The 25,194-nt window shown below is 37.9% G+C and overlaps 2 protein-coding genes across 9 annotated transcripts in view; one reads left to right on the top strand and one right to left on the bottom strand.

The window, feature by feature from the left end:
• LOC140909482 (uncharacterized) overlaps positions 1-15,058 on the top strand; it is a 39,629-nt gene extending 24,571 nt beyond the window's left edge. For 2 of the 4 annotated variants that reach the window (XR_012158232.1, XR_012158234.1), the window contains 2 exons: positions 11,246-11,388; positions 14,384-14,523. Coding sequence is in view for 2 of the 4 variants with exons in the window: in XM_073338863.1 (XP_073194964.1) it covers positions 11,246-11,323 (78 nt within the window). In the remaining 2 variants the exon portion in view is untranslated. Of the gene's footprint in view, positions 1-11,245; positions 11,430-14,383; positions 14,524-14,972 lie in introns of those variants that run through there. The other 2 variants (XM_073338864.1, XM_073338863.1) reach the window with 2 other exon arrangements.
• The window catches only part of EPRS1 (glutamyl-prolyl-tRNA synthetase 1), a 62,080-nt gene continuing 40,909 nt past the window's right edge, over positions 4,024-25,194 (bottom strand). For all 5 annotated transcript variants that reach the window (XM_073338856.1, XM_073338859.1, XM_073338857.1 and 2 more), the window contains 13 exons: positions 24,713-24,978; positions 23,649-23,700; positions 22,369-22,578; positions 21,864-21,936; positions 20,848-20,927; positions 20,205-20,306; positions 17,111-17,266; positions 16,782-16,979; positions 16,105-16,278; positions 10,763-10,923; positions 9,307-9,385; positions 5,153-5,217; positions 4,024-4,393 (listed from right to left, as the gene is read on the bottom strand). In XM_073338856.1, coding sequence (XP_073194957.1) covers positions 4,243-4,393; positions 5,153-5,217; positions 9,307-9,385; positions 10,763-10,923; positions 16,105-16,278; positions 16,782-16,979; positions 17,111-17,266; positions 20,205-20,306; positions 20,848-20,927; positions 21,864-21,936; positions 22,369-22,578; positions 23,649-23,700; positions 24,713-24,978 — 1,767 coding nt within the window. In that variant the 3' untranslated portion in view covers positions 4,024-4,242. The remainder of the gene's footprint in view (positions 4,394-5,152; positions 5,218-9,306; positions 9,386-10,762; positions 10,924-16,104; positions 16,279-16,781; positions 16,980-17,110; positions 17,267-20,204; positions 20,307-20,847; positions 20,928-21,863; positions 21,937-22,368; positions 22,579-23,648; positions 23,701-24,712; positions 24,979-25,194) is intronic.

Below are 25,194 nucleotides of genomic sequence, written 5' to 3'. Positions count from 1 at the left end.
ATTCTCTCAGGGAATGAACTGATTTTACAGTCATCACTATGTTGCACAACAGAATATGTTATAGCAACAAGTAAGGATAGGACTCAGATCCACCTACCCAAGAAGCAGCCCCTTGAATTAAAGGCATTTCTTCAGCCGCAAATAGCAAATTAGATCCTCTGACAGCCAAGTTTTCTGATTCTGTACAGTAAGTGAGGGGTGATACACAAACATTACAATATTTCTCTCATCAACCCACAACATTATTTTATTCAGATTGTCAGACTGTTAGGGCTGCTTCAGTTTTCTTGACCTGCACTTACTGCAGTTAAGGGATCAGAAATTCCATTATAATGGCAGACAATGTCATTTCATCAGCTTTAGTGGAATCTCTCGTTTCTGATTATTCTTTACAATGTGTCCAGATTTACCGTTTTTAAAAGGTAGAAGAGTTTGCAGATTTGCATGCCAGTAGAGTGGCAAATTCATACTCATATTCAACAGGATGGGAACGGTCTCTCCATAAAGTGTTACAGAACAGCTCAAGTGGTGCTTCCAGATGTGCAACTTTTTCCTCACCGCAGAAACAAAGACTCTCTCCCCCTCCGCCAGTAACGAGCACTGCGGAGAAGTCATCAATTCAAATGCTGCTATAATTAGGAAAAAAAGTGCACGGAAAACCTACTCTTGTGAAAAAAAACGGGTTCTTTCGGACTCATCAGGTTTTCATAGCAAACCTATGGCAGATTGAGAGCAGCTCATTTCTAAGAACAATGCCTTCAACGTATTTTGTTTATTCTCGTCTCTGATCAAAATAATTGAATGCATGCTGCCCCTTTAATCAAAATAATTGATAATCGGTGTCACACCTATGAGATCACTAAAAGCGGTGGGCAGAACCAAGGAAAGGCAACCTGGATGCAGCTTCCATATTTTAGATCTTCTAACATTTGAACCAACCTTTAGAGCGGATACCCTGGGGCACTTCAGCAGGAGCTTGAGGATGTTCAGCAACTTGCTGGTACACGTCCTTACTAATGTAACTTTTGCTCTATTTGATCTTCCGTGTCGTTCTTCTGTCTCACTTGTCACCTGATGATTATGGGCAGCTGTGCTTCTCAACCTCTGCAAGATTGTGCACTTTGGTTCCACTGCTAACCTGCCCTTCCAATCCCGATTCCCACCTCTGGTAACCCTACCTATACTGGGATTTCTGAAAGTCCTTGGAAGAAAAACTGCAGCTTTTTCCACTGTTCCTATAGTGGGGGGGATTCTCCAGGACTTTTAGAGCCCCTCCCTTTATGCTGCTTCAGCACCTTTACCCAGCATAGAGGGGCCAGAGTGGGGATAAGAATTTCACCCCCAATATCAAATTGATGGGAGGATTAGGGCATCTAAGGACACCTATAGTGCAAAAAACTCAACCTCAACGTCATTACTAGTGTCTCCATAGTAACCAGTTTAACAAGTTCAACAACAAGTTTACCAGAAAAGGTTGGACATACGGAGGATTTATCTCCAGAAATCTTTGGTGCCAGGAGGAATAAAAGGTGCTACCAGGGATGATTCTTCTATATCTCTATGCCACACTGATCTAGTCGCAAAAGAAAATTGCTTTGATCTCAGCCAAAAAAATTCTATGCTTTGTGACTAGGTTTCAATTGCCAGTAAGTACAGTCATATATTGCAGTCTGATGCAATACCTGATCCTCCTCTTTTCTGCACTATTTGAAAAGACTATCTTCTCCCCCACTAATCCCATATACAGCAATTCTATATTCTGCTCTCAGGAGCTTTATTTTCAAGCTATGCAAAAATTTGGCAGACCCTCAGCCTGTCTTCTAAGCTCCATCATGGAGGCTGATAGTTGAAAGCAGGAACAGTGCTAACCAAACTAGCTATTACTGGATTATAACACAATATTTTGAATTTGATCTAAAAATCCAGTGTCCATATACATTAGTTTGAGTCCAGAATCATAATCAAATGGCAAGTTTTACAACAAATATAATTAGAGCTTTATAATGTGGCAAGCACTGTGTCCTCATATGCATCTATTCTATAACAGTGTGGATCTCCCAATTCCAATTGGAGCCTCTGGGCACTACAGCAATAAATATTATATCTTACTGGGTAGATTCCTGCAAGGACAACATAGATATGAATTGTTGCATATGTAAAGATCAACTGCAACTTTAAAAATGACTCAACATAGAACATCCACAGTTATGTCACATAGGGTTTTTTTGTGGAGGGCGAGGGATTTTGGAAATGGGATAGATACAAATACTTCAAGAGCATAAGATAACCATTGACTGACAGGGATTAGGAAGAAACTTTGTTCTGAGCAGTTTACAACTGTCCACATAAAACCCCCCCACAAACAAACAACTTACCCTGAAACCTGGTACTGACCACTATCAGAAACAATACTACACTAGATGTACCACTGATTTGATCTGACATTGCAATTACTATGTTCACTTGAAAACTACTTAGTGTATATGTATTTCTAGCCAATCTATTTTTAAGTTTAAATACAAATAGTATCCCATATCCCACTGATGCATGAAGCAGCACATGCCATCACCATCTCCTGATTGCTATAATTCTGCAAAAAAACAAAACCATGGGGCTTGATTTCAAAGTTTTATCAGCATAATTTTCTCTTGAGCGGAGAACTTGTCAGATGTACTCGAATTTTCCCATTGTTTGAAATAGTATGGAAGAAACAGTAATTGATACAGACATGTACTTCTAGGAGGCTCCATACAGTGAGAAACCTGGCTGGTCTCCCATAAAAAAAAGCCATTGTATTGTACTCAGTCATTTTGAATAAGAGTCTAAATCACGGATCTGCATGAAGTGGAAATAGCATTTCACTCCCTTTTGAAAAGCTGAGAAGGCTATAAAAGTTTGGGGATAAGGCTCTAAGTGAGTTTTGCATCTAAGATTGCCAGAGTTCACATTTTTATGCATGAGAAATAACCCCAATCAATTTGGAACACAGGAGACACATGCAGAAGACAAGCCTGTGGGAGGGTAAAACTCCAGTTTAAGTTTCCTGAGTTTTTGTCCGATTCTCCCTCCAGGATGCTGGGTTTGGAAGCCATGGCTGCCAAGGATTCACAGGAATGTAATGGACAAGCTCACTGAGCCTGTGCCATCTGAACTGCACTCCTAGCCACTTTCTCCACCCTGGCAGCATAGTTTTTGTGAGCCATGTTGCTACTGGCTAATTCCTCCCTCCCGCCGATATATCAGAGCCCTATCGTGAAGGGAAGGTGCACGGGAAACTGGTGCGAGAAGCAGATTTTCACTCAGAAGTGTCAGAGCAGGGAGCATCTCGCTGGCTCCACCCACTCTTCACACCAAAGGACAGAACTCCTACCAACTTAAGACTGGAGATGGAGTTTCATGGTCTCCAGAGCAACACCCTGTGGAGGTGGGGCTTCATCCTATTACACTGGTTTGGGGGCTTTTCTGACCCATGTTACTCCCTCTCCGCTTCATTCAAAGGATTTATACATGGGAGAGAGAAATGGAAGTAAAAACAGGATATTTGTGAGGGAACTTGCCAAAATATAAACATGACAAAATATTCAACACTCAATACCACTGTATCTTCAAAGCATTTTACAAGGATTAACATTCGGCAACCCTTGCAATACCAATGAGAGACAAGTAAACATCATCTCCAGTTTAGAGATTGAGGAACAGAAATTAAGTGTATTGTTCAAAGCCAGGCACCTAGCAAGTTAGTGGCAAGCATGGTTTCAAATTTCTAGCTCCCAGTCCTTTGCGAGGACTATACTAAACCATATCACTTTAAAATATACAAACACTCCGCACGGTGCAGAATAGTTTAACCATTTCCCTGGTTTAGTTACATCATCTACAACACTTCAGGTTTTTCCTCACAGATCTGTGCTTTGCGTACATGAAAGCACACTCACTCCCCACAACCAAAAGAGAAACCAAGCAACAAAAACCCAAATCTTTCCACTAACACAAAATAAAACACAAAAATAAAGATAGAACCACTTTATAGCTCACAATACATATTTATTATTAGAGATGTTTACAGAAAAGTCTGAGCAATACTGCTAATCTAAGACTGACTGGGGGTTTTTTATACTTTCTTATGGCTTTGTTTTTTGAATTATTTAAAAAGTCACAAAACTGATAAGATCTGGGGAGATTTCAGTCTTATTAAAAAAAGTTGAGTTCAGAAATAAGGAACAAGGTGTTTTTGCTAGTAACTTAGTAACTACGACCAAAGACGGTGTAGAACTTGGCAGGGTTCTTGCCACAGACACATTTAGCTCCCTGCTGCAGCTCGCAGAGAGGTTTGAAGGGGATGCAGAGACTTTTTGCTCCCATCGATGGGGCACCAGGTTCAAGATCTTGATCTCTAAAATAGAAAACAAATTTAATATTCTTAATTCCCAAAAGAATTACAAGAAAGAAATCTCACACACAGTGATTACTTCATTGGGTAAAAACTTTGAGGCTAAGGGAATAATAATGCCCTGTCTTGTAGTACAAGATAAGGCCCAAGAGTGAGAATCCTATGTGGAGGGTCTCTCTAAAGCAGTGATACTCAGACAGAGGCTCGCGAGCCGCAAGTAGCTCTTTAATGCGCCTCCTGTGGGTCTTTGCAGCACATGATATTAAAACATTGGTTAATAATTAAATCACACAATCAGGATGTTTTTACTACGTTATTAACCAGGCTGTCCCTAGCCTCTGCTTGCCAGAAGTTTGGAATGGGCGACAGGGGATGGATCACTTCATGATTATCTGTTCTGTTCATTCCCTCTGAAGCACCTGGCATTGGCCACTTTTGGATAGACAGGATACTGGGCTAGATGGACCTTCAGTCTGACCCAGTGTAGCTGTTCTTACATTCTAACCAATTGTGGTTGATAAAACAACAATACTTGGTCAGCTACTTTGCTGTGAGAATAATTTATAGTAATTAGTAAACGAAACTATGAATTCACACTTCTGTGGCTCTTTTGGATAATGTTGATCGCTAATTTTGCTCCTGAACCACTGAGGTCTGAGTATCACTGCTCTACATGAATGTTACTTTCATGTTGTTTTATACTCAGATACCCAACTTGAAAGTTAAATGTAAATTCTCTTAAATTCAACAGTTACAGTTTACCTGGCAGTAGTTTTCTTGATCCAGTCCTCACACTCGATTTCCCCACAAAAGGGAATCTGCACAATCTGAAATGAAAGAAAGATGCAGAGTTTATACAGTGAAAACAAACAGGCATTATTTTAGGAGTGACTCCCAAACCCTACCATTATAGGTCTAACACTTCAGACATTGAAGACCAGATTTTTGATAGTGCTCAGCACCCATAACAGGAATCAGATTTTCAAAAGAGTACAGTGGGAGTGGATGAATGCGGAGCACTTTTGACAATCTGGCTGCATACGCATGCCTAAATGAGCTGGTAGGTGGACAGTTCTGAAAGTCTGACATCCTTTTATAATAAAGCAGAATTTTTAGACTGCAGGTAAACTACTCATTTTACAAAGTTAGCTCATAGAATCAAAGAAATGTAGGGCTGCATCTAGTCCAGCCCCCTGCCACATTCTAAACAGGAAAGGTTCAGCTTAATGATAACCACAATCAAAGGTAAAATTAACACAGCTCAAAAGGGTTTTTATAGCCTTTTCATCCTGAAAATATACAGCGACAGTTGCCCCTTTGTAGTGAAATACAGTAGAACTTTAGTGTAAGCTCACAGCAGAATTTGAAGAGTGATGGTTGCTAGCTTATTAGAAATTTAGCAACAGGATATTTTTACATCTATGAAAAGGGGTCCAAAAATTTCCTCCTTCTAGCTCTGGATATCCAGGCTATTTTTTTTAAAAGAAAAAAATAAATAAATCTCAATTCCCGTATCTCTACTGGATTATAGAGCAACACCTATTTACATACTTTAAAGAAATGCTTTCCCAATGAAGTTTCCCATTATAATTTTTAGGATCAGTGCTATACATTCATATTTTCTGAGGAATAACATTATGAAGGGACTTATTTCAGTATTTTCATTAAGGTAAAGAGAACCGTCACCAGCATATTTTCTTCTTACATAAGCAGTAAGAAGGAACATTGGATAGACAAGACAAGATATTAAGCACTGAGGCAGTACAAGATGCAGTAACCATACAGTTAAATTATTTTTAACCACTTCAGCCCATTTAGATTGTTCAGTATTTCTAAACTTAACAGGGCAGCAAATTTCTGTTTCAGAAGTCTAACAGTTCTAGGTTTTCCAGGGATGTTTCACTTAATTTCTTCACTTCATGTACTTTAACAGTAGCAGTTAGGAAGTGTTACTGTAAAGCCAAGAAGACTATTTTTAAAAGATTATGGAAAACTGAAGCAAAGACAACAGCTGAAAAGGACAGTTGCTAAAATGTCAAGAAGTCTTAAGTGCACATTTGCTCCACACACTCCTGTTATTTTAGTTTTCCTCACCAGAAGCCTAAATAAAATTGTTGTGCTATGTTATGCTACAAGAAACAACTTCTTCTTTGCACAACAACTTCTTCTTTCTTTTACTTAAGAGCTGTTGTGGATCATTCCTGCAGCTTTCATTAAACTTTGCATGTAGTTATTACTGAAGACACAAAAGCAAAGAAGTCCACATCTCAAAGATTTTATGGTCTAAGGGGTTAATCACACCAAATACAGGAAAACATGGGAAATCTCCTTTTAGACTGTGGTCAATGCAACATAGTGAGGTTTTAATTAAGAGAGATTTGAATAAGAGGGTTTCCGTGAAAAACTACTACTTTTATATATGTTACCTGCTTTGTACAATATATAAAAACGGACACAAACATTCATATATACACACACGAGATGAAGTGCCTCAAACTTTTATTCTTTAGATCTAGGTACTCAGATAAGTGCTTGTAACTTCAGAGGTGGAACATTTACTTTTCTAAATCAAAGATGTTCACTACACTGCTTCTTTTCCATGTCATAAAGTGCAACTACTTTAGATGTTTTATTTACAAGTTTGAAATCTATAATCTAGTACTATCCCAGATGCAGAGCTAGCTAGGTTAGTGATTTCTCATGGTGCTCTCCAGCATCTGCTTCTGAATAAGTGAAAGGAGGTGGGGTATTCAAGGTTGGACATTGCTGCCTTCCCAGATCATCTTCACAGAAGTAAGAGCTATTGTGATTTGGGGCTTTGAGGTGTGAGGAAATGTCCGCAGATCCTGGAGAGCCATTAATCCATAATGATAATTTGCTTGCAATACAATTACATTTTTTATATATTTGCTTTAAGCTGCATTTTTGCTCTTTATGGATTTTTTTCCTTAGCTTATTTTGTAACTAAGGCTATGTTTACACTACAGCCTATGTCGTCAAAATTTATGTCACTCGAGGGTGCGAATATTCCACCCCTCTGAGCAACATAAATTACACCAACATAAGCGTTCGTGTGCACAGTACTGTGTTGGCAGGAGAGCTTCTCCTGTAGACCTCACTTCTGCCACTCGCGGAGGTGGGTTTTTTTTCATGCTGATGGGAGAGCTCTCTCCCGTCAGCATAGAGTTTCTTCACCAGATGTGCTGCAGCTGTATTGGACAGCTGTGCCACTGCAGGGCTGTATGTATAGATATATCCTAAGTTTACCACATTGCCCAACATTTTGGGAAAGCCTCTGTTTTTCACGTCTCTCCTTTGTTCTGTAGGCCAACGGAGACCAAGGGTAGTTTTTAAAAGCATAAACTGATGTTGCATCAATATATAATAAAATCATTGTGATTATTTGGGGGACAAAGAGGTCTTTACACTTAACATCAGGTAAGCCAAACCAGCTTCTGGAAAGGGTTTGCATTAGTGAAATGTTGCTTCAGAACCAGCAGGCTGAGTGCAAAAATCTTTTTGAGAAGGTCCAAAATAACTTGACATATATTTAGCTTCTGGGGTGATGGCAAACCAGATGTGGTTTTTTAACCACCATATTTAGGGAGCAAACATATACCCCAGTCAAGGTCAGGGTCCCTACTGTGCTAGTTGCTGTACCAACAGAGTCAGTCTCCTCTCTGACGAGTTTACAATCTAATTTAAGACAAGATGCAGATGAGATTGTGTGACACAAATTACAGGAAAAAAGATTAGGGGGATGGGTGGCGGTGAGAGTAATGCATGAGTTAGCTCATAATTGTATTTTTTTCTATTCAACATAAATCCCACTGGCCCTGTACCTAACCCTTAAAGGACATGTTCAGCAAGAGTGTATGGTTATTTTAAGAGCAGAGCCAAATTGGCATCCCACTTTTTTTTTTTTAAACACTTTTTTCTTTTGTATTATTTCTTAGTTGCAGTCTTGCACCAATAGTGATTCTTAGGTGTTAACGAGATGCAGTCTTCAAGAACATTTATTCAAATGTTTTCAAGTGCTGGGGGATCTGGGTATAGAACTTCAGGGATAGGCTCTCCTTAAGTCAATCAAAGGTGGTTTAATGTGCACCTCATGGGAAGAATAAAACACTTCTTAAACATTAAAAATACAGTCTTAATGGCTGATTTAGACTTCAATTGCTCCACCAAAAACTTTAATTTTTTCATAAGTTGCTAGTGCCCTTACCACGGAATTTACTATAAAACTCAGTCCTGTTACATCATCAGTTATTCTGATGATCAATCTTAACTTCTTGATGCCCAGCACCTGTCAATGCACTCAATGCTTCTGATGAGGTTAGAAAGGTCAGTTTTCTTTGACGCAAGTAGTACGTACTTTGGACTCCTGGAATGCAGTCATAATGTCTTTTTTTTTTTTTACACCATTTGTAGGGGAATAATTATAGTATCTTATCTTAATCCAAATAAAAGATATTTGCATTAAGATCTGCTACGGTCACTTCCTGCTGAAAAAGCAGTACACTCATTTTAAATAAATGATGCCGTTTGATAACAGGTATGTAAAGTTTCCCGTAGTGGCCTTGTCACCTCTAATGCCTGAACATAGTATTTTAAAGACTAGTAGCGTGGAAAATTTTAATCAAAACTGTGCTTTAGTATAACAGATGGCAACTGCAACTACTGCAGCATTTGGGAAAGTTACAGTTTGTTGCCAACCTCTCCATGAAAAGTTTCCAGTGTGTAAGCAAATTTGATTAAACTACCAAGCACCCTTTCAAATAGTAATAATGCATTTATTTAGGCTGTGAAAGCATCTGATCTCCAACTGGCCTGTAATGGATAGGAAAATGTGTGTCCTGTTTTAACAATGTTGCAAGACACTTATTCAGACTTCAGTGTATTTGGAACCTCCTTACCTTTCCTGCTTCAAGTTCTTTTTGAAAATCTTCCATAGTATTGGCCACCACCATATGATTTGTTAGGTCTTCAAAAGCTCTAAGACAAGAAAAGAAATTTAGTAAAGACAGATATGAGTATTCATCTTCTAAATGAAGTTACCATCTGAAGCAATTGTGCTGAGCCAAACACCAAATACCAAATTACAAGAGAAAAAGTACAAAGACTGTAGAATCTTCTTAATCAGGATATTCTTCTACAGCTTGTGTTCCCAAAAGAAGAAATTCTGATTAATTAAAAGATATTTCTCTCCAGGCTGTTGCAGTTCCATCACACTATTAGACAAGCCCAAAGGTTTGGGAGATGGCACTGCTATTTGGTTTGCAACAGGACTGAGGATATTGTCTGAGAGAGTACAGCAGGGGCATCTGCAATATACTCAGCCTATACAGCTAGTGTGAAAAGAACAAAATACTAGCCAAGAACAGGCAGGGAAGCATATCATATGTTTTCAGCATGTATCACGGTGTGGAGGGACTGAAAACTGACAGAATCAGCCGGAAATGAAGTCACAGAAAAGTTAAGCATCACCATCAGATCACCTCAGAGATGCACCAGTTAACTAGGAAATCAACTTAAGACTGTTGTAACTGAGTGGAGGGTACTATAATAATGCTTGAAAGCTAAACCTAAAGCGGAAATCAAATCTCATTTACCTCTTTTGGTTAGATCATTTTCTGACACTCAAATACCTTAGTCAACTGAAACTCCAAATATAAACAGGTTTATATCAAGGATGACCTTATAAGGTCTTGAAATCAGAATAGCAGGACTGCCTTTACCACACTTGACAACCCTGCACCTCTCCCATACAGGCCTCAAGAATATGAAACAATCATATTCTTATGCATCACCTTATTACAGAGATTTGCCATACGTAGTAACTTCAGATAAAATTTTCAAAAGGGCTTCAGTGATTTAAGAGCCTAAATACCAGTGAAAGTCAATATGAAAGTGTTACTCATTTTTGAAAGTGGAACTTGGGTGCTTTTGAAAATTTTACCTTAGAGATAGATGTAAGCTCCAATATTATTATCAAAGAATTTTGTTTTTTTGAACAGATTCTAAAAGCCTTCCAGCACTACAAGCCTGCACAGTACCACTACATCAAAAAAGTACAGGGGGCTCATTTTTAGATGTCAGTACCATATGGATATTGGCAGAGACTTAACTTGAAGATCTGAACTTGAAGTGTTGTTAACATTTGAAAATTCTATTTCACAGGCACATTTGGGAAACTTTTTGTGACAATCAGAATGAGCTTCTCAGACTGAAAAATGAAAGTGCACAGAGAAGACTTGTCTTGATGACTCTCTCCACAGTTAAATCTAAATGAGTTGAAGAAATCTCTTCTACAGTTAAAATAAAGTCGTGTCAGTCACAGATGCCATATGATTTATTCCCTTTTAGACTAACCTGTTGTAAAGGTTAGCATGGATCTCCTCCAAAATGTGTCTGAGTTTATCCTCTGCCTCATGTTCTGCAAAGGTCAACTTCTGTCCTGTGTCTCTTCTGACAGCTACAAACTGACCGTTCTTCATATCTCGTGGTCCCACTTCAAGCCTGATGGGAACACCCTACAAGCAAAAATAATGCAATACAAAATTAGTGAAAACTGCAGAACCGGTCAGTCACTCTCAAGAGAGTATGGTTTCATTCACTAAGATGCTTTGTTCAGTATGGATCCACTTGACACATGATTTTTATTTCTCTTTGTCTTGCTCTCAGACAAATCCTATGATTAACAAGAACTGTTTTGCTGTCTTAATACAGTACTTGGAAAAAATTCAGGATTGGGGCAAACCTAAAGCTGTACTGATTCTCAGTTTCGCCTTATCAAAATGCTACTGCAAGGTTTTTATGAACTTCAATTATGCTCATTTTATACTCTTCTGATAGGGTTTGAAACAGGAAACAGAAATAGCCTTCTTTCATTTGGATGACTCCTTCCCAGATGATGCTATACATGTGAATTAAAGATGGCAACCTACAGGGAGTTCCATGAAAAAGCTCCCAATCTTTTGCATGCTCCTGGACTTAAGGTATTTATTTTTACTTATGTGTTCAGTACACTGTTTCTCTATGGACTGTTGAAACGGAAGCTACAAAGGACCTGTTATAGCAAATTGAAGCATCGTACAGTGTAGTATAATAAAGAGTCAAATTAAGTGTCCTTTCTTGAAACAAAAAATAAAAACAAAATGCCTTTCAGTATGCTAAAATAAATACAATATCCCTCCCAAAACAATCTATTTAGATTTATACTTTCAGCAGCCAGTCAAGAGGGAATAATTTTTGTGGATGTGGCTGTTTACTTAACTAGCACAGGTGTTAGGCCTTTTCCTTTCTGAAAGAAATATAGATTCTCCCACAGCAAACAAAATTTTATTGTGTTCAAACAATGTTGTCACAATCAATAATGCAGTGTAATCACCACTTTGTTTTCAATTGCTGGAAGTTTGACCTCCCCTGAGGATAAAAGAAACTGAAAGAAAAGGATTAGAAAAACCTTTGCATACCCGTGCCCAGACTGGGTGACGAGTGATGGTGGTGGGAAAGAGAATCTAGAAAATAACTTTGTATATACTTGTTTATCCAAGTTCCTCTTTCACATGCAACGCTCCTTACCAGTGTGCTGCACCTAATGATTATTTTTTCAGGTGGTTGTTGATTTACGTGTTTGTTATGTACACTGGCATATCAGCCACATTTAGACCGTTTTAAAACATGTTTTAGACACTATTCTAACACAGCTAGAACACAATTGACCTAATTACAGAGGATTGTTAAAATTACAGTAAATATAGCTTTACTAATTTATACCCAATATAACTCTTCAATAAATGATTTATTATAATTTTGGCCTGGCACAGCATGTTTAAACTGTATTACCACAAACGTTTTTTTAAAAGGTCCTTGAAAACAGCTCCACTAAATGTTAATACTGATGTTGGTAGAATACTTGAAGGCCTAAGAGAAGTTAATTGCATTATGTAACATTTTCCTTGCTTCTTAAACCTTATGACAAAGGGCCCGTGACTTCTCATACACACAGGCAGATCCCCAACTGTTTGTTCCCATTTGTAAGTTTTTACAGGTGTACTGGTAACTGCTGGAATTAGGAGTCTAAAGCAATATTTTATTGCAGGAACGTGCTGTACATATCCTTTCATTTAGGAGAGGCTGTTCACAGTTTCTTGTTCCCTGTGGAAATCCAATCAGTAGGCGAAATGCCAAAGAGAGTCTAGATCCTGACCATTTTAAAAACATTTTGTAAGACACCTTTGTCCAGGCTTCCACTCACTGCAGACTCTAGATGATCTTGGCATTTGATCTACAGACTAGGTTTCACGCCTTAGGGCTAGTAGTTTGATACTGATGGGTGACCTATTTTTAAGAGGGAAATGTTTACTTCTATTCCAAGTCAGATGTAAAGGTACCGAAATCCTATCAGCACCTGGCATCAAATAAACTTGTAACAATAATAGTGTTTTTTCATTTACAGAATGCCATTTGGGATTCTGGGAGAATATCCAGTATCTCCACCTCTTTGTTCTCAGGCCTGGTCTACACTACATACATACTTCCATATACCTACGTTTCTCAGGCATGTGAAAAATCCACACTCCTGAGTGACATAATTAGACCGAAATTAAACCTGCATGTGGACAGCACTATGTTGGTGGGAGAGCTTCTCCCAATGACACAACCACTTCCTCTTACAGAGGTGGAGTTATTAAGCAGAAGGGAGAGCTCTCTCCCATTGGCTTAGAGCATCTTCACCTGATGCGCTGATGTAAATTTGTAGTGTAGATCTGACTTAAGGCTGATGCACCTCATTAGTAAGAGGCATGGAAGCAGTCACATGCAGAGTGTGACTTAATGAAGTGCAGTGCTCAGCAAGTGGATACTGTAAAGCGATTGAAGAAGCCACCTTAGAAGCTACCTGCGACCTTCGCAAAGACTCAAGTCTCTCTGCGGGAGTCACACACAGCTATTGTCAAAAAACTTTTTAGACTACGGTCTTTAAGGCAGGAACTCTCTCCCAATGTCTATATGGTGTGCAGGGCAACAGAGCAGCAAAGACACTTAGCACCTCTGGACACTGTGTAATTATACAGTATTATGTCAGCAGGTTAGCTTCCTCCAGAACCTCAGAAGTCTCACTTGGAATTTAAGACTAGATATAACCCTGTCCCCCCTGCCCCCAAAAACACTTCCTTCCTGGTTTGTTCATGGTGAAAAGCACTTCTTACTTTGTGAACTTAGTGGAGCTCAGCAAAATAAGTGCTGTTTTGCTGTAAATCACAGCCTTAACATTATACCATTTTCATATTCTAATATATTCTGACAAAGAAAAGTTCTCTAGAATAGCAAGCTAATGCACTGGGCTGTCTTCTCTGGATACTCAGGTTGAAATTCTACCATACTTTGCAAAGGAAAAGCAAGAGAGGCTATCACCAAACTATTTGGTAGAAGAAGTAGCAGATCTCTGTTTAAGAGGTGTCAGATTGGAATGACATGATTTTTGCAGACGTCAAAGGAGGTCTATGAACAAAGTTGTTTGTGAAAACTCACACAGTGCCTGCCCATACCACACCAGGCTCAAGTCAGCACAAATTCCCCTCAATTTTGTGAGCAAAAAATTAAAACACTTTAAAGTAGAAGTATTTATGAGTCTTGTTCCATTACTGCAACTGTAAGAGGAGGGAAAAATGGATTCCATACTGGGAGCACAAACACTCAAATGTTAAGTCTCTTACTTCTCAAAATGGCTCTGGAGTCGGATTTTAGACTGACATTTTTCATGACATTTTTGGTTGCACTTATAAATTGTTTATAAATCCTTTATAAATGATTTTTAAGCATATCAGAAGGTATTATAAAAGATGGTTGTAAGCCAAGGTAATAATCAACCTATTGCTTCTGTTGGACTCTGTAACAATTAACTGTTTATTGCAACCTTAACTTATTAACCTTTAACACACTACTCAGAAATGGAGCTTTAGGATAAAGTGTGACATTTTCACTCTTTAGGTGCAATGGGAGATTTTTTTCAAGACCCATTGGATTGCACAGGAGGCTTCTACATCATCTTATACTGAAGTTTGTGTAAATGTTCAAATGCCAAACTTCCAACTCTGATGCCACAGAGCTCCATTCTGTCCTATTTTAATTTCTCATCCCTTTCGTTATGTTGTAATATACATTATATTTAAACCCAGTCTTGAAACTTGGTCTCCTTTATTCTCTTCACTTTACAGATATCTTGTTTTATATGCAGTTACTCTGTTTTCCTGTACAAGGAGGACTGAATCTACTTTTAACCATAGTATTTGAGTGATGAAGTAGTTGCTTTTCTGATAAATAAAAAGGATTCTTTATTTAGTGATACCATCCAAGACCATCTTGTATTTTCCATTCTGCTCAACTAGGATATCAGAAGCTAGTGTTACTCCTGGCGGAATTTTGCACAACTGTGCAATGCAGAATTTTACAGGAATTAATGTTTTTTGCACAATGACAGGTTTCAGAGTAACTGCCGTGTTGGAAAGCTTATGCTCTAATAAATTGGTTAGTCTCTAAGGTGCCACAAGTACTCCTTTTCTTTTTGTTTTTTGCACAGCATTTCTGTTCCCCCACAGAAATGGGCTGCAGTGCTGCTGGCCGCCACTAGGGGCCGCCGAACGCAGAAGAGCCCAGCTCACACACAGAAGACACTGCCAGAGGGAGGAGAGAGCTAGAAGTTCAACAGCTGCACTCCCTTTCACGCCCTTAAGGGCAGAGGCGGCAGTGCACAAGAAACTCTGTGCAAGCCTGGGACCCAGCATCAGGCTGTTTCTCCCTCTGGATCCCAGGGCTCTGAGGGGCAGGGGAGCAGGTGTCTGGGCTGGTGGGGGCCATGGATGGGCCCTGGGAAGGGATAGATGTCTGGGCTAGGGGAGGCCCTGGGGTGGTGGTGGTGGGACATTTGGGTGTCTTGGCTAGGGGTGGCCCTGTAGCTGGGTTGGGGGGGGCACGCAGCTGTTCTCTGGGGGGGGATGTTTGGGTGGATAGGCTGGGGGTCCCCCACAGCTGGGCTCTGGGCGGGGTGGGGGTGTGAGTGTCTGGCTCCCTAGGTGGGCTCCTGAGGGAAGGGGGCAGAGAAGCAGAAACTGGGTTGTCGAAGGGGTTTCTTTAGATCTCTACTTCTGGGGGAATTTGTGTGTGTCTGTATTGTTACAGACATATTTCCTGACAGGTATTTTGAAATAAATGATCAAAATAATTGAAACTGGCATGATCTTGTGGTGTTATTTTGATAAATACAATCTGCAGATTTTAAAATATTTGTGCAGAATTTGTTTTTTGGCACAGAATTCCCCCAGGAGTATAGTGTCCTCTCACTCATCACACATGTGTTTGGCATGAGTTTTTTTTTCCTTTTAATTGATTTAGGTATGTACCTCTCTTCCTTAACATTGCTTATAGATCATTCTGTGTGTGCGCATAGAGTCAAAATTCACAAGTTCAAGACATCTCTTGTCCAAGTTAATTATTTTTTCTGGGTGAGAATCTGTCATCTCAGAAACTGCCTTTTTTCTTCAATTAGCTTTTATGAAATTTCAAGAAACACAAGTCACCAATAATTGCAGCAATTCATGCTGTATCAAAAATTGACCATTTTTCAATCGACTTTAGACAGAAAATATTTGCCTGCAGAGAATACAAAAAAGTCCACATGAACATACATTAAGATCTACTGAAAAGAAATTTACCTTAAGCTCCCAGTGATTGAACTTCCAACCAGGTGAATAGTTGTCTCTTAAGTCAGCACGTACGCGGACATTGACACTGACCAGCCTTTTAAGATATTCATTACATTTCTTCATCAGTGCCTCTTTGTCCTCTTCAGAAAGTGTATTTGTGATGCCACAAGGAATAATTACAACCTGTGACATGATGCAAATTAAAAGAAAAAGATACATACAGTAATGGAAAAAGTTGTTCCCAATTATTGTCATGTACTGTACCAAAAATACCAAAAGACAATCAACCTTAAAGTGTTGAGTTTAAGGATGTGGAAGGTTTAAGGAGACAGTGTTGTGGTGCTAAATCTGGTTAACATCTTTCGAAACCCCCTAACTAAGAAACTTTTTTGCCAAGTATTAAAAATAATCTAATTTTGGGTAGATAGAAAATGTAGAAGATATAGCTTGTCTCTCACAAGGAATATAACTCGAGAACCAACCTGATAAACTCTTACTGACTGCATACAGAATGCTCTACAAGTATTATTTTCAGTACCCCTACATTAAAAAAAAGAGTTCTTTTCATCAGGCACCCAATAGGAAATATTGATTAATCCCATTGCAAGACAGGAAAGGAAAAAGGTGAGGTACTTTGAAGTAAAGTTCTGCCGTATGAACCAATTAGACAAGTCATTTGTACACACCTGAACACAAGCTACCCGAGGTGGTAGCACCAAGCCCATATTATCCCCATGGATCAATGTCATCACACCAATGGTCCGAGTCGAAATTCCCCAGGAGTTTTGATAGGCGAACTGTTTTTCTCCTGGTATCTTGGGATCTTCAAACACAATCTCAAACATTTTTGAAAAATTTTGCCCCAGATGGTGCGATGTTGCGCCCTGAAACCGACACATATAGAAGTCTCTGCTCAACAGAAATTTACAATGACTGCTAATTATAAGGTCAGCAACATTCCTTTTTGCTGTCCTTTCTTTCAAAAAAGTGAAAAAATGTATGTATTAATATATACCTGGATAGCTCTTCCACTGGCAGATACATATGCTTCCACAGTGGTTGTATAGTCTCCACCTGCAAACTTCTCTTTTTCAGTCTTTCTTCCTTTCACAATAGGTATTGCCAGGAGTTCTTCATACACCCGAGCATACAGATCAAGAATCTGCAATACCTATGATTAAAACCTTTAAGTTACTTCAGTGATTTGGAGTTACTCTTCAAACATTTTCTAAATCCAAAATATTGCTGAATGGCGTGACTGGCTATAACTGCATAAAAACCTGAACATCCTACTTGTCTCTTCTCTTCAAATAAAACTAAAGATCAATTTTATTTTTTACTCATTTCGAGGTTTTGCAGATGTTTTCTGTAAAACAAAATATTTAAGTCTAGAAACCATTAAACAAAAAGGGTCATTATTACAGAGGTGTCAGACTCCATATGTGATTAAGTGCAAAACAGAAGTCAAAACAGGGATTCAAACCTTATAATATTTGAAGATATGGCATATCATCCCTAAAACTGCAGCACTTACAGTTTGTGTATGCAATGTATATTGAAAACTGAATATATTAGCTTGTTTGAGAGTTATAATTAACTATAAGTTGATCCTTTAAGAAACTGAGAATCCTGTGTCACTCTTCTTTATATACTAACTTCACATTTATTCCACTCCAAGCCTATTCATATCCATGATTCTCTATGCTCTCCTCCCTCACTCAATCAATCACACATTCACTTTGCCTGACCCCTTTTGCAGCATTTAGGCTATGCAAAGCAGCTGTAAACCAACTTAACTGGCCACCCAATCCTAGCTGCTTTGCAGTGCTCAAGAGCATCTCAAAACAGCCAGAGAGCAGGACAAATCGGGCCCTAAAGAAATTAAGATAAAAGATGTGATGTGAACATTTCCAGGTAGTTAAACCTCACTGAGGTGTCATGCACTTGATATACTTGAAGAAATAAAGTTGTGTAGGCCAGGAAGGATTGATTTAAAAATCAACAATTTTAATAATTACTTAAATCGGCAAGCAGGAAATCTTGATTAAAATCAATTTTAATTATTTTGGATTTGTACTTTAATTATTTTTCTAAAGAAAGATTGATAACCATTAAAACATGTTGATTTGCAGCTACACATAGCCTTTACACTATATTCGGTACTACTTTTTGCTAACCAGAAGTATACACCATATCAATAATATTTAAGAAATTATATAGCCTAACTTTTTACTAGATTAAAATTTTTCATTGTCATTTGTGTCAAGACCAATTTGAATAGAAATTCAAATTCAATTAAAACGTATTAAACCAGCATTTTAAGTTTTTTTTTAAGTAAATAAAACTACCTTAAATACGCTGAATGCATCAGAAAAAAGTTTATTAACGGATAACTGATTTATTAAAACAAAGGAAGATACATTATCTGTAGTTAGTGATCTGAACTTGTATCTCATCACCACTGTTCCCTCTAAGCTGTATGCGTGCACACACAGATCCTAAACCCTGCGTGCACAAAAATTTGCACAGAAGAAATTTTTTGCACACACAGCCTGTCAAAAATTAGAGGGAACATTGCTTGTCACCCAGTCCTTCAAGATTCGATAAACTAGTAGATCTAAGCCTCCTACACCTAGTTTTCATCCATAGAATGGAAGAGGAAAACAAGCTTTTCTGCTTTTTCAACTCCCAATCAATTTCTTAACTTTGAATGAACAAGTCATTGAACTGAACAGTTGAAGAGGCAGCTATTGCAGCCAAAAGCTGGGTTAGCGCTTCAACAAACTGGTTGTAGGTGCTTAGCCAGCAAATTTTTACTAGCTTAATATCATGTTTTGTATTGAGTTTAAATTATTTCAAATAGATAAAGTAGAACCTCAGAGTTACGAACACCTGGGGAATAGAGGCTGTTCATAACTCTGAAATGTTTGCAACTCTGAACAAAACGTTATGGTTGTTCTTTCAAAAGTTTACAACTGAACATTGACTTAATATAGCTTTGAAACTTCACTACGCAGAAGAAAAATGTAAACTACTAAAAAATAATTTAAATACAATACTGTACTATATTTGCTTTTTTTTTGGTCGCAGCTGCTGCCTGATTATGTACATCCGGTTCCAAATGAGGTGTCTGGTTGACTGGTCAGGTTGTAACTCTGGTGTTCGTAACACCAAGGTTCTACTCAGAGTTTAGGCTTTAAAAATAGGTTGTCATTTTCAAATTTAATAAAATTATTTAATTTAAATAAAAAAAAATCCAAATTAAAAAGTCCAATTTTTAAATTTTATTAAAACAAAACCAAAAAACAAAAGAACAGATTTTTACCCACCTTGAAATAAGGCTAAGTTGTTAACAATTGTATCTACTCAAATTATCACTCTTCCTCTACAGAGAAATTGCATGCTATAATTCTACTAGCTGTAACTGAAATGAGTCAAGGTGTGGACAAAACGTGCCAAAAGTGCTCATTGGTCACTTTGTTGGCCTAGCTGTCATCATGCTTTGAAGATTCTGCGGCTGCATGCTAGCTTGGGCATCATTGTTTGAAAGGTTCCTTATGGCAATGCTTCATCAGTGCCACTGTTCACTGTGGTAGCACTACCAGGGCTGCTGAGACAAGCACAAAAGATGCTACAGTTCAGGGACTGCCCCCTCCTCAAGATCCCTTTTCATGTAGCGCCAGTCTACCTTCTCCAAACACATTTATTCCACTCCAAGCCTATTCATATCCATGATTCTCTATGCTCTCCTCCCTCCCTCACTCAATCACACATTCACTTTGCCTGACCCCTTTTGCAGCATTTAGGCTATGCAAAGCCGCTGTAAACCAACTTAACTGGCCACCCAATCCTAGCTGCTTTGCACTGCTCAAGAGCATCTCAAAACAGCCAGAGAGCAGAACAAATCTGGCCCTAAAGAAATTAAGATAAAAGATTTAAATTTGATGTTACACTTAAGGCCTTAAGAGGGTCAATGTTCACATCACATTGACGCTGCCAATACTCAAACCAAAAAAAAAAAAAAAAAAAAAAAAGCTGGTGGCGCGCGCGTACGCGCAAAAATGAGTGGCAAAGATCAGTAATAGTTAAAAACATTCAGTGCTTTGTACCTCCTCTGCTGCTTCTTCATAAGTAGCAAATGCTGTGTGTCCTTCCTGCCAAAGGAACTCACGAGTGCGCAGGAAAGGCTGAGGATGTTTGAACTCCCAACGCTGCCAAGAAAAGGAATTTTTTTTTTAAAAAAAAAAACATTCAAATTCAGTAGCATAACTGTGAACTACTTAGATTCCACTGACTGCATCTGACGAAGTGAGCTGTAGCTCACGAAAGCTTATGACCAAATAAATGGATTAGTCTCTAAAGTGCCACAAGTACTCCTTTTCTTTTTACTTAGATTAAGTTTTTTAAAAAGCTACTTCTTTGGCATTTTATACTACTCTGCAAATCCCAAATTTTGGGATTAAAAAAGAAGTTTGGATTCTTTTTAAATAAAGGAATTGAACATACTTTCACAATGTGGTCCTTTTAAACTAATATTTTATTTAATTATTATTAAATCATACCTATGCCCACACGCCAAAACACATTACATAATGAAACTATTAATTGTTTATATTTTAATTAATATTGGTATGATGCCATCTCTTACAGAACGATTGTCCTAATAAATTTAGGACAATTTTTAAGCATACCAAATTCCTTGCCATGTGCTTCACTTTAAAAAAAAAAAAATGGTTGACTAAATGCACCTACCACTACATTGCACCACTGATTAAGCTTGATAGGAAGATCTCTATGTGACTGCACCCACTTTGCAAAGGCAGGATACATTACTGTAAAAGATTATAAAAAATATTGTTGGTTTTTCTGAGGAACATGTCGAACATGTCTCAACCATAATATACATAATTTGTTAAACATAAGTATAAGAGACCCTGTGCTTCATTGTGAGGATTTCACTTTTCATATTTTCTGTCCCACTCAAGTGAAATTCTGCAGTGGACACAGGACCTTGATGAAAGGAATATTTTTGCCTTGCTCCAACTCCTCAGGTAATACGTGGCTTGCTTCTGGTCTGAAGCGAAGTGGTTTCACACACACCTCAGAACTCAAAACACATCTACTTTAGTGACTCTTTACGAAGGTGAACGGGAAACCTAGCTACTTTACACATGCAGTTAGTTTTCATATTATTAAATCACTGTCTTTCATTAAGACTAGAACATTTAGATGCATCTAGATTCATACATACACAATCAGCTAATTAAGAAATTTTCATGATAGCACACGATCATATTACAATTTAGTATATTGTATCTGATTTAACTAGGAGTTGCTCCACTTTTGTATCTTAGTTATATTTAATGACTTTAAAATCTGAATATTAATGAAAAAATGCATAAGGTAAAATACAACATGAACAATGAAAATTATTTTTCGTAAAAGCAAAATTGAATAAAAACCTTTCATCCCCAAAACTTCAAAATATTAAAGAAAATTCCAGTCAAAGAGCTTTCTAAAGTATTAAATAAGAAAACTAAATAATTTGCGTGTGTGTAAATAAAACTACTTTAGCTAGTTTATTGGGAAAAATTTAGAAATGTTTCAAGTTGTGATGAAACAGGAAAATATTTTCCTGTAAGATTTTTCCAGTGTTCAATCAGTGTCCTACCTAGTAGACCACCAACTGGTCTCAAAACTACAACAGGATTCTGCTGTATCAGTTACTCATTCTGAAACTGTTGATTACTTGCAAGTTAGTTTCTTACCTGTTTCACTTGTAGGACGTACAGCAATTGGTTCAGCCAGCTCTGTTTTACCAGATCTCGTAACCCAAGCAACCTAAACATTTAAAATATTAAGTTTCCTCCAACTTGATTTAAAATAAAAAAAAGATCTTAAAGTTCTAGGTTCCCTATCACCTTCATTAATTACACAATATAAATGATATTTAAGCACTACTGAAATAATTGTTCTAACAAGGACTGACAGACACCTACATAGATTCCTTTCCACCCCTTCTTCATAATGGAAAGCAGACCTCCAAAAACACTATCAAGAAGGGTTTACAAACTTTTAACTGTTTTATATTTGACATCATTGCCTACCGGACTAGGAGCAGCAGAAGTTGTTTGCACAGCTTCTGGTTGTAAGAATACAAAAATATCTGCCTACATCATTTATCTGAGCACTATCCTTAGTTTTTAAAAAGACACAGTTTAGCTAAAGTTAAATGTAGTACATGAGTGCAGTAAACAGAATTCTGATGTGTACCTCAGGAGCAAAGTCAGCAATATGAGTTTTCTCTTTCTCCAGAGCAGCCTGGGACACAAACATGGGAAAGTAGCAGTTTTCTACACCAAGTTTCTTGATCTCACCATCGAAAAAATCCTTGATGGTTTCCCAAATGAAAAAAGTCCATGGACGAAGAATGTAGCAGCCACTCACATCATAGTATTCAATCATCTCTGATTTTGTGATCACCTGTCAAGAAAATATTTTTAAGATATTAAGGTTCTATTTGCATGCACAAAAAAGCACTACAATAATTCAAGCCTAATGACACGCCGCTCACAATAAGTTGATCAAATCAGCAGTTTAAAATGGCTGTAATTTAAAACCAAAAAAGCCAAAGAGAGTTTGTAAGCAAAGATTTAACAATTATATTTAACAATTTCCTCCCAAGAAATGGAGGGTTTGGTACAGAATAGAGGGGCTCAGATACTACAGGGAAAAGTGCATATTTTCTAGCATCACTTACAGATCACCTCTATGACCAATTATGGAGTGGTAATGAATGGTTCTGCAAGGATTTTGCTACAGCTCCTTTATCCAAAAAGATAAAGAGTGCGGATGTAGGACCTTGAAGGTGAGTGATAAGGTGGGAAATGTAAGGGGTCCTTAGATCTCAAAGAGGGAGTGCAGATGGTCACTCTCTCCCTCACCCTAAGAAAAGACAAGCATAGGCCATTTTAATTATCAGTGTTCTTCACTCACTACAAAAGGTCACCAAACACATTATGCATTAATCATGACAAATGTCCGTGTTGGTGAAATGTGCCAGTTTGATAGTGGCGGAGACAATCTATTTATGCAGAAATCCGGTACTGTAAACTTCCCTCCATGCCCTATCAGTGTCCCTCAAACCCTGCCCTGCCCAGACTACCCGAGGCACTGTATTAAGATCAAAACTCATTTTGCACTGACCACCCATAAAAAATGGTGGTAACTTTTGGTTACAAACCATCCTGAGCTAAACTAAGACTGCTAACATCCATCAAATACTTATCAAGATCCTTTAGTGTTTCACTGCCAGAATGTGTTTAATGAATAAGGGGGTTCTTGTTTTTTTAAGCAGGTGGCCATTATTAACTTATATAGCTTCACAAGTTTACACAGCACTTGGAAACATACGTCCAGAAATTAAAGAAAAATGCTGGTAGCAATTTAAGGAACAGTGTTATATTACAAAAAAAATAAAGGAGTGGCCAAAAAAATCATTTTTGTGAAATGTGAGGTGAAACAACTCCTTAATTCAAGTGATGCACACTTACCTGAGAAAACCAATCAGAAAGATTTTCTTCTTTTTTAGCTTCTAGACCAAGCCTATGGAATTTGAAAAGAACAGAACCCTATATTTAGGTCACTGCCAAGTGGTGAAGGTAGCATTAAAGCTGCATGCTTGAATGTTTTTTTGGGGGAAAAAGTCCCTTTTAATGTAATTAAAAATCTTTTGTTAAATGTTAAAGCATATTTACTTCAGTGATCTGCAAACAACCTTTTTACCCTATCCCTCCAAACCATGCCCCTCCGAAATTTAACTTGTTTCAGATCATGATGATCCCTCTCTAACAGGACTCAAGAGAAGCATTCATACAAATATCTCAGTTTTTCCTGTTTAGATCCCTCCTGCACCAGTTACATGCCTCGATGCATCAAGCTGTGAAACTAAAACTTCCAAATAAAAGCCTGATTCGAGCATAAGGCTCACCTAAGTTTGTTTGTTTTTTAAACCCTAAGTTTCATAGCTCCACTAATGCTATTGTTTGGCTAAAGAGTTTTGTGAAGCTGTTAAGGTAACTTACTGGCTTGCTTTCTGAAGGCTTTTTGCCTCAGAAAAAATATTAGTTTGTTTTATTTCAAATGAAAGATTAATCCTACCACCACCAACCAAAATAAAGCATACTAGCAATAATGGCAAGAGCTTGCAAGAAGCTGAGCTCCATCAACTCCTAGCAAAGTCAATGACAATAGATCATGTATTAGGTGCTCAGATCAGGGTTTAAGACTGCAAAATCCAGTTTTCTTGCATAGTTTCTCTGATTCTCCACCATACCTGTCAATAATATGTAATATTTGTAATGAAAACAAAAATGTATTATGCTTATTTTATAGCATATAATTTACAGTACATGGATTTTACTCCCTCCTTATATAAGCTATAAATTTGAAATGAACATGATAAAAAAAACACATTAATGGAACATGGCATCATTTCTTTTTTGTATATTCCCACACTACCAACTGAAACTAAAAATTTAAAAACATTGCTCTAGATTTAGCTCTGTTCAGCCCTCCCAATTTAGATTTCATGTAGCTGGATTGCTAATTTCTTTACCTGGTCTGTTTCTTAGGCCCCTGACCTTCTCCTAAACCTTCTGCGGAGAGGCCATTACCACCTTGGTCTTTCTGATATTCTTTCTTCTGAGTATCACTCTGTTTCTGTTGCTTATTCTGCTTTTCAGACTTGTTCTCCTTCTCTTTTTTTTTCTTGTCTTTATCCTCAACACCAATGGCAGAGACAGGCTTATAGTCTACTCCTGCAAGAGACTTGTACTGGGCCTTCAGTTGAAGCAGTTCCTGCACTGCTGTATCTATTTTATCCTTTGGTTTGAAGTGATTCCCATGGAAGAACAAGCAAATAAAGAGAAATCAGTATGAATCACAGGAGTAAATGGACCTACAGATGTTCTATATATACACATATGTGCTACATCTTCTACTCCTGGGGGAATTCTGCACCAAAAAATTAAATTCTGCACCCAGTATTTTAAAAATTCTGCATACTTTGTCAAAATAATGCAACATAATCATACCAGT

This window comes from Lepidochelys kempii, chromosome 3, assembly GCF_965140265.1.
Source record: "Lepidochelys kempii isolate rLepKem1 chromosome 3, rLepKem1.hap2, whole genome shotgun sequence".
Taxonomy (NCBI): domain Eukaryota; kingdom Metazoa; phylum Chordata; order Testudines; family Cheloniidae; genus Lepidochelys; species Lepidochelys kempii.
The sequence above is the reverse complement of the archived record's forward strand: the minus strand, read 5'-3'. Positions and strand labels throughout refer to the sequence as shown.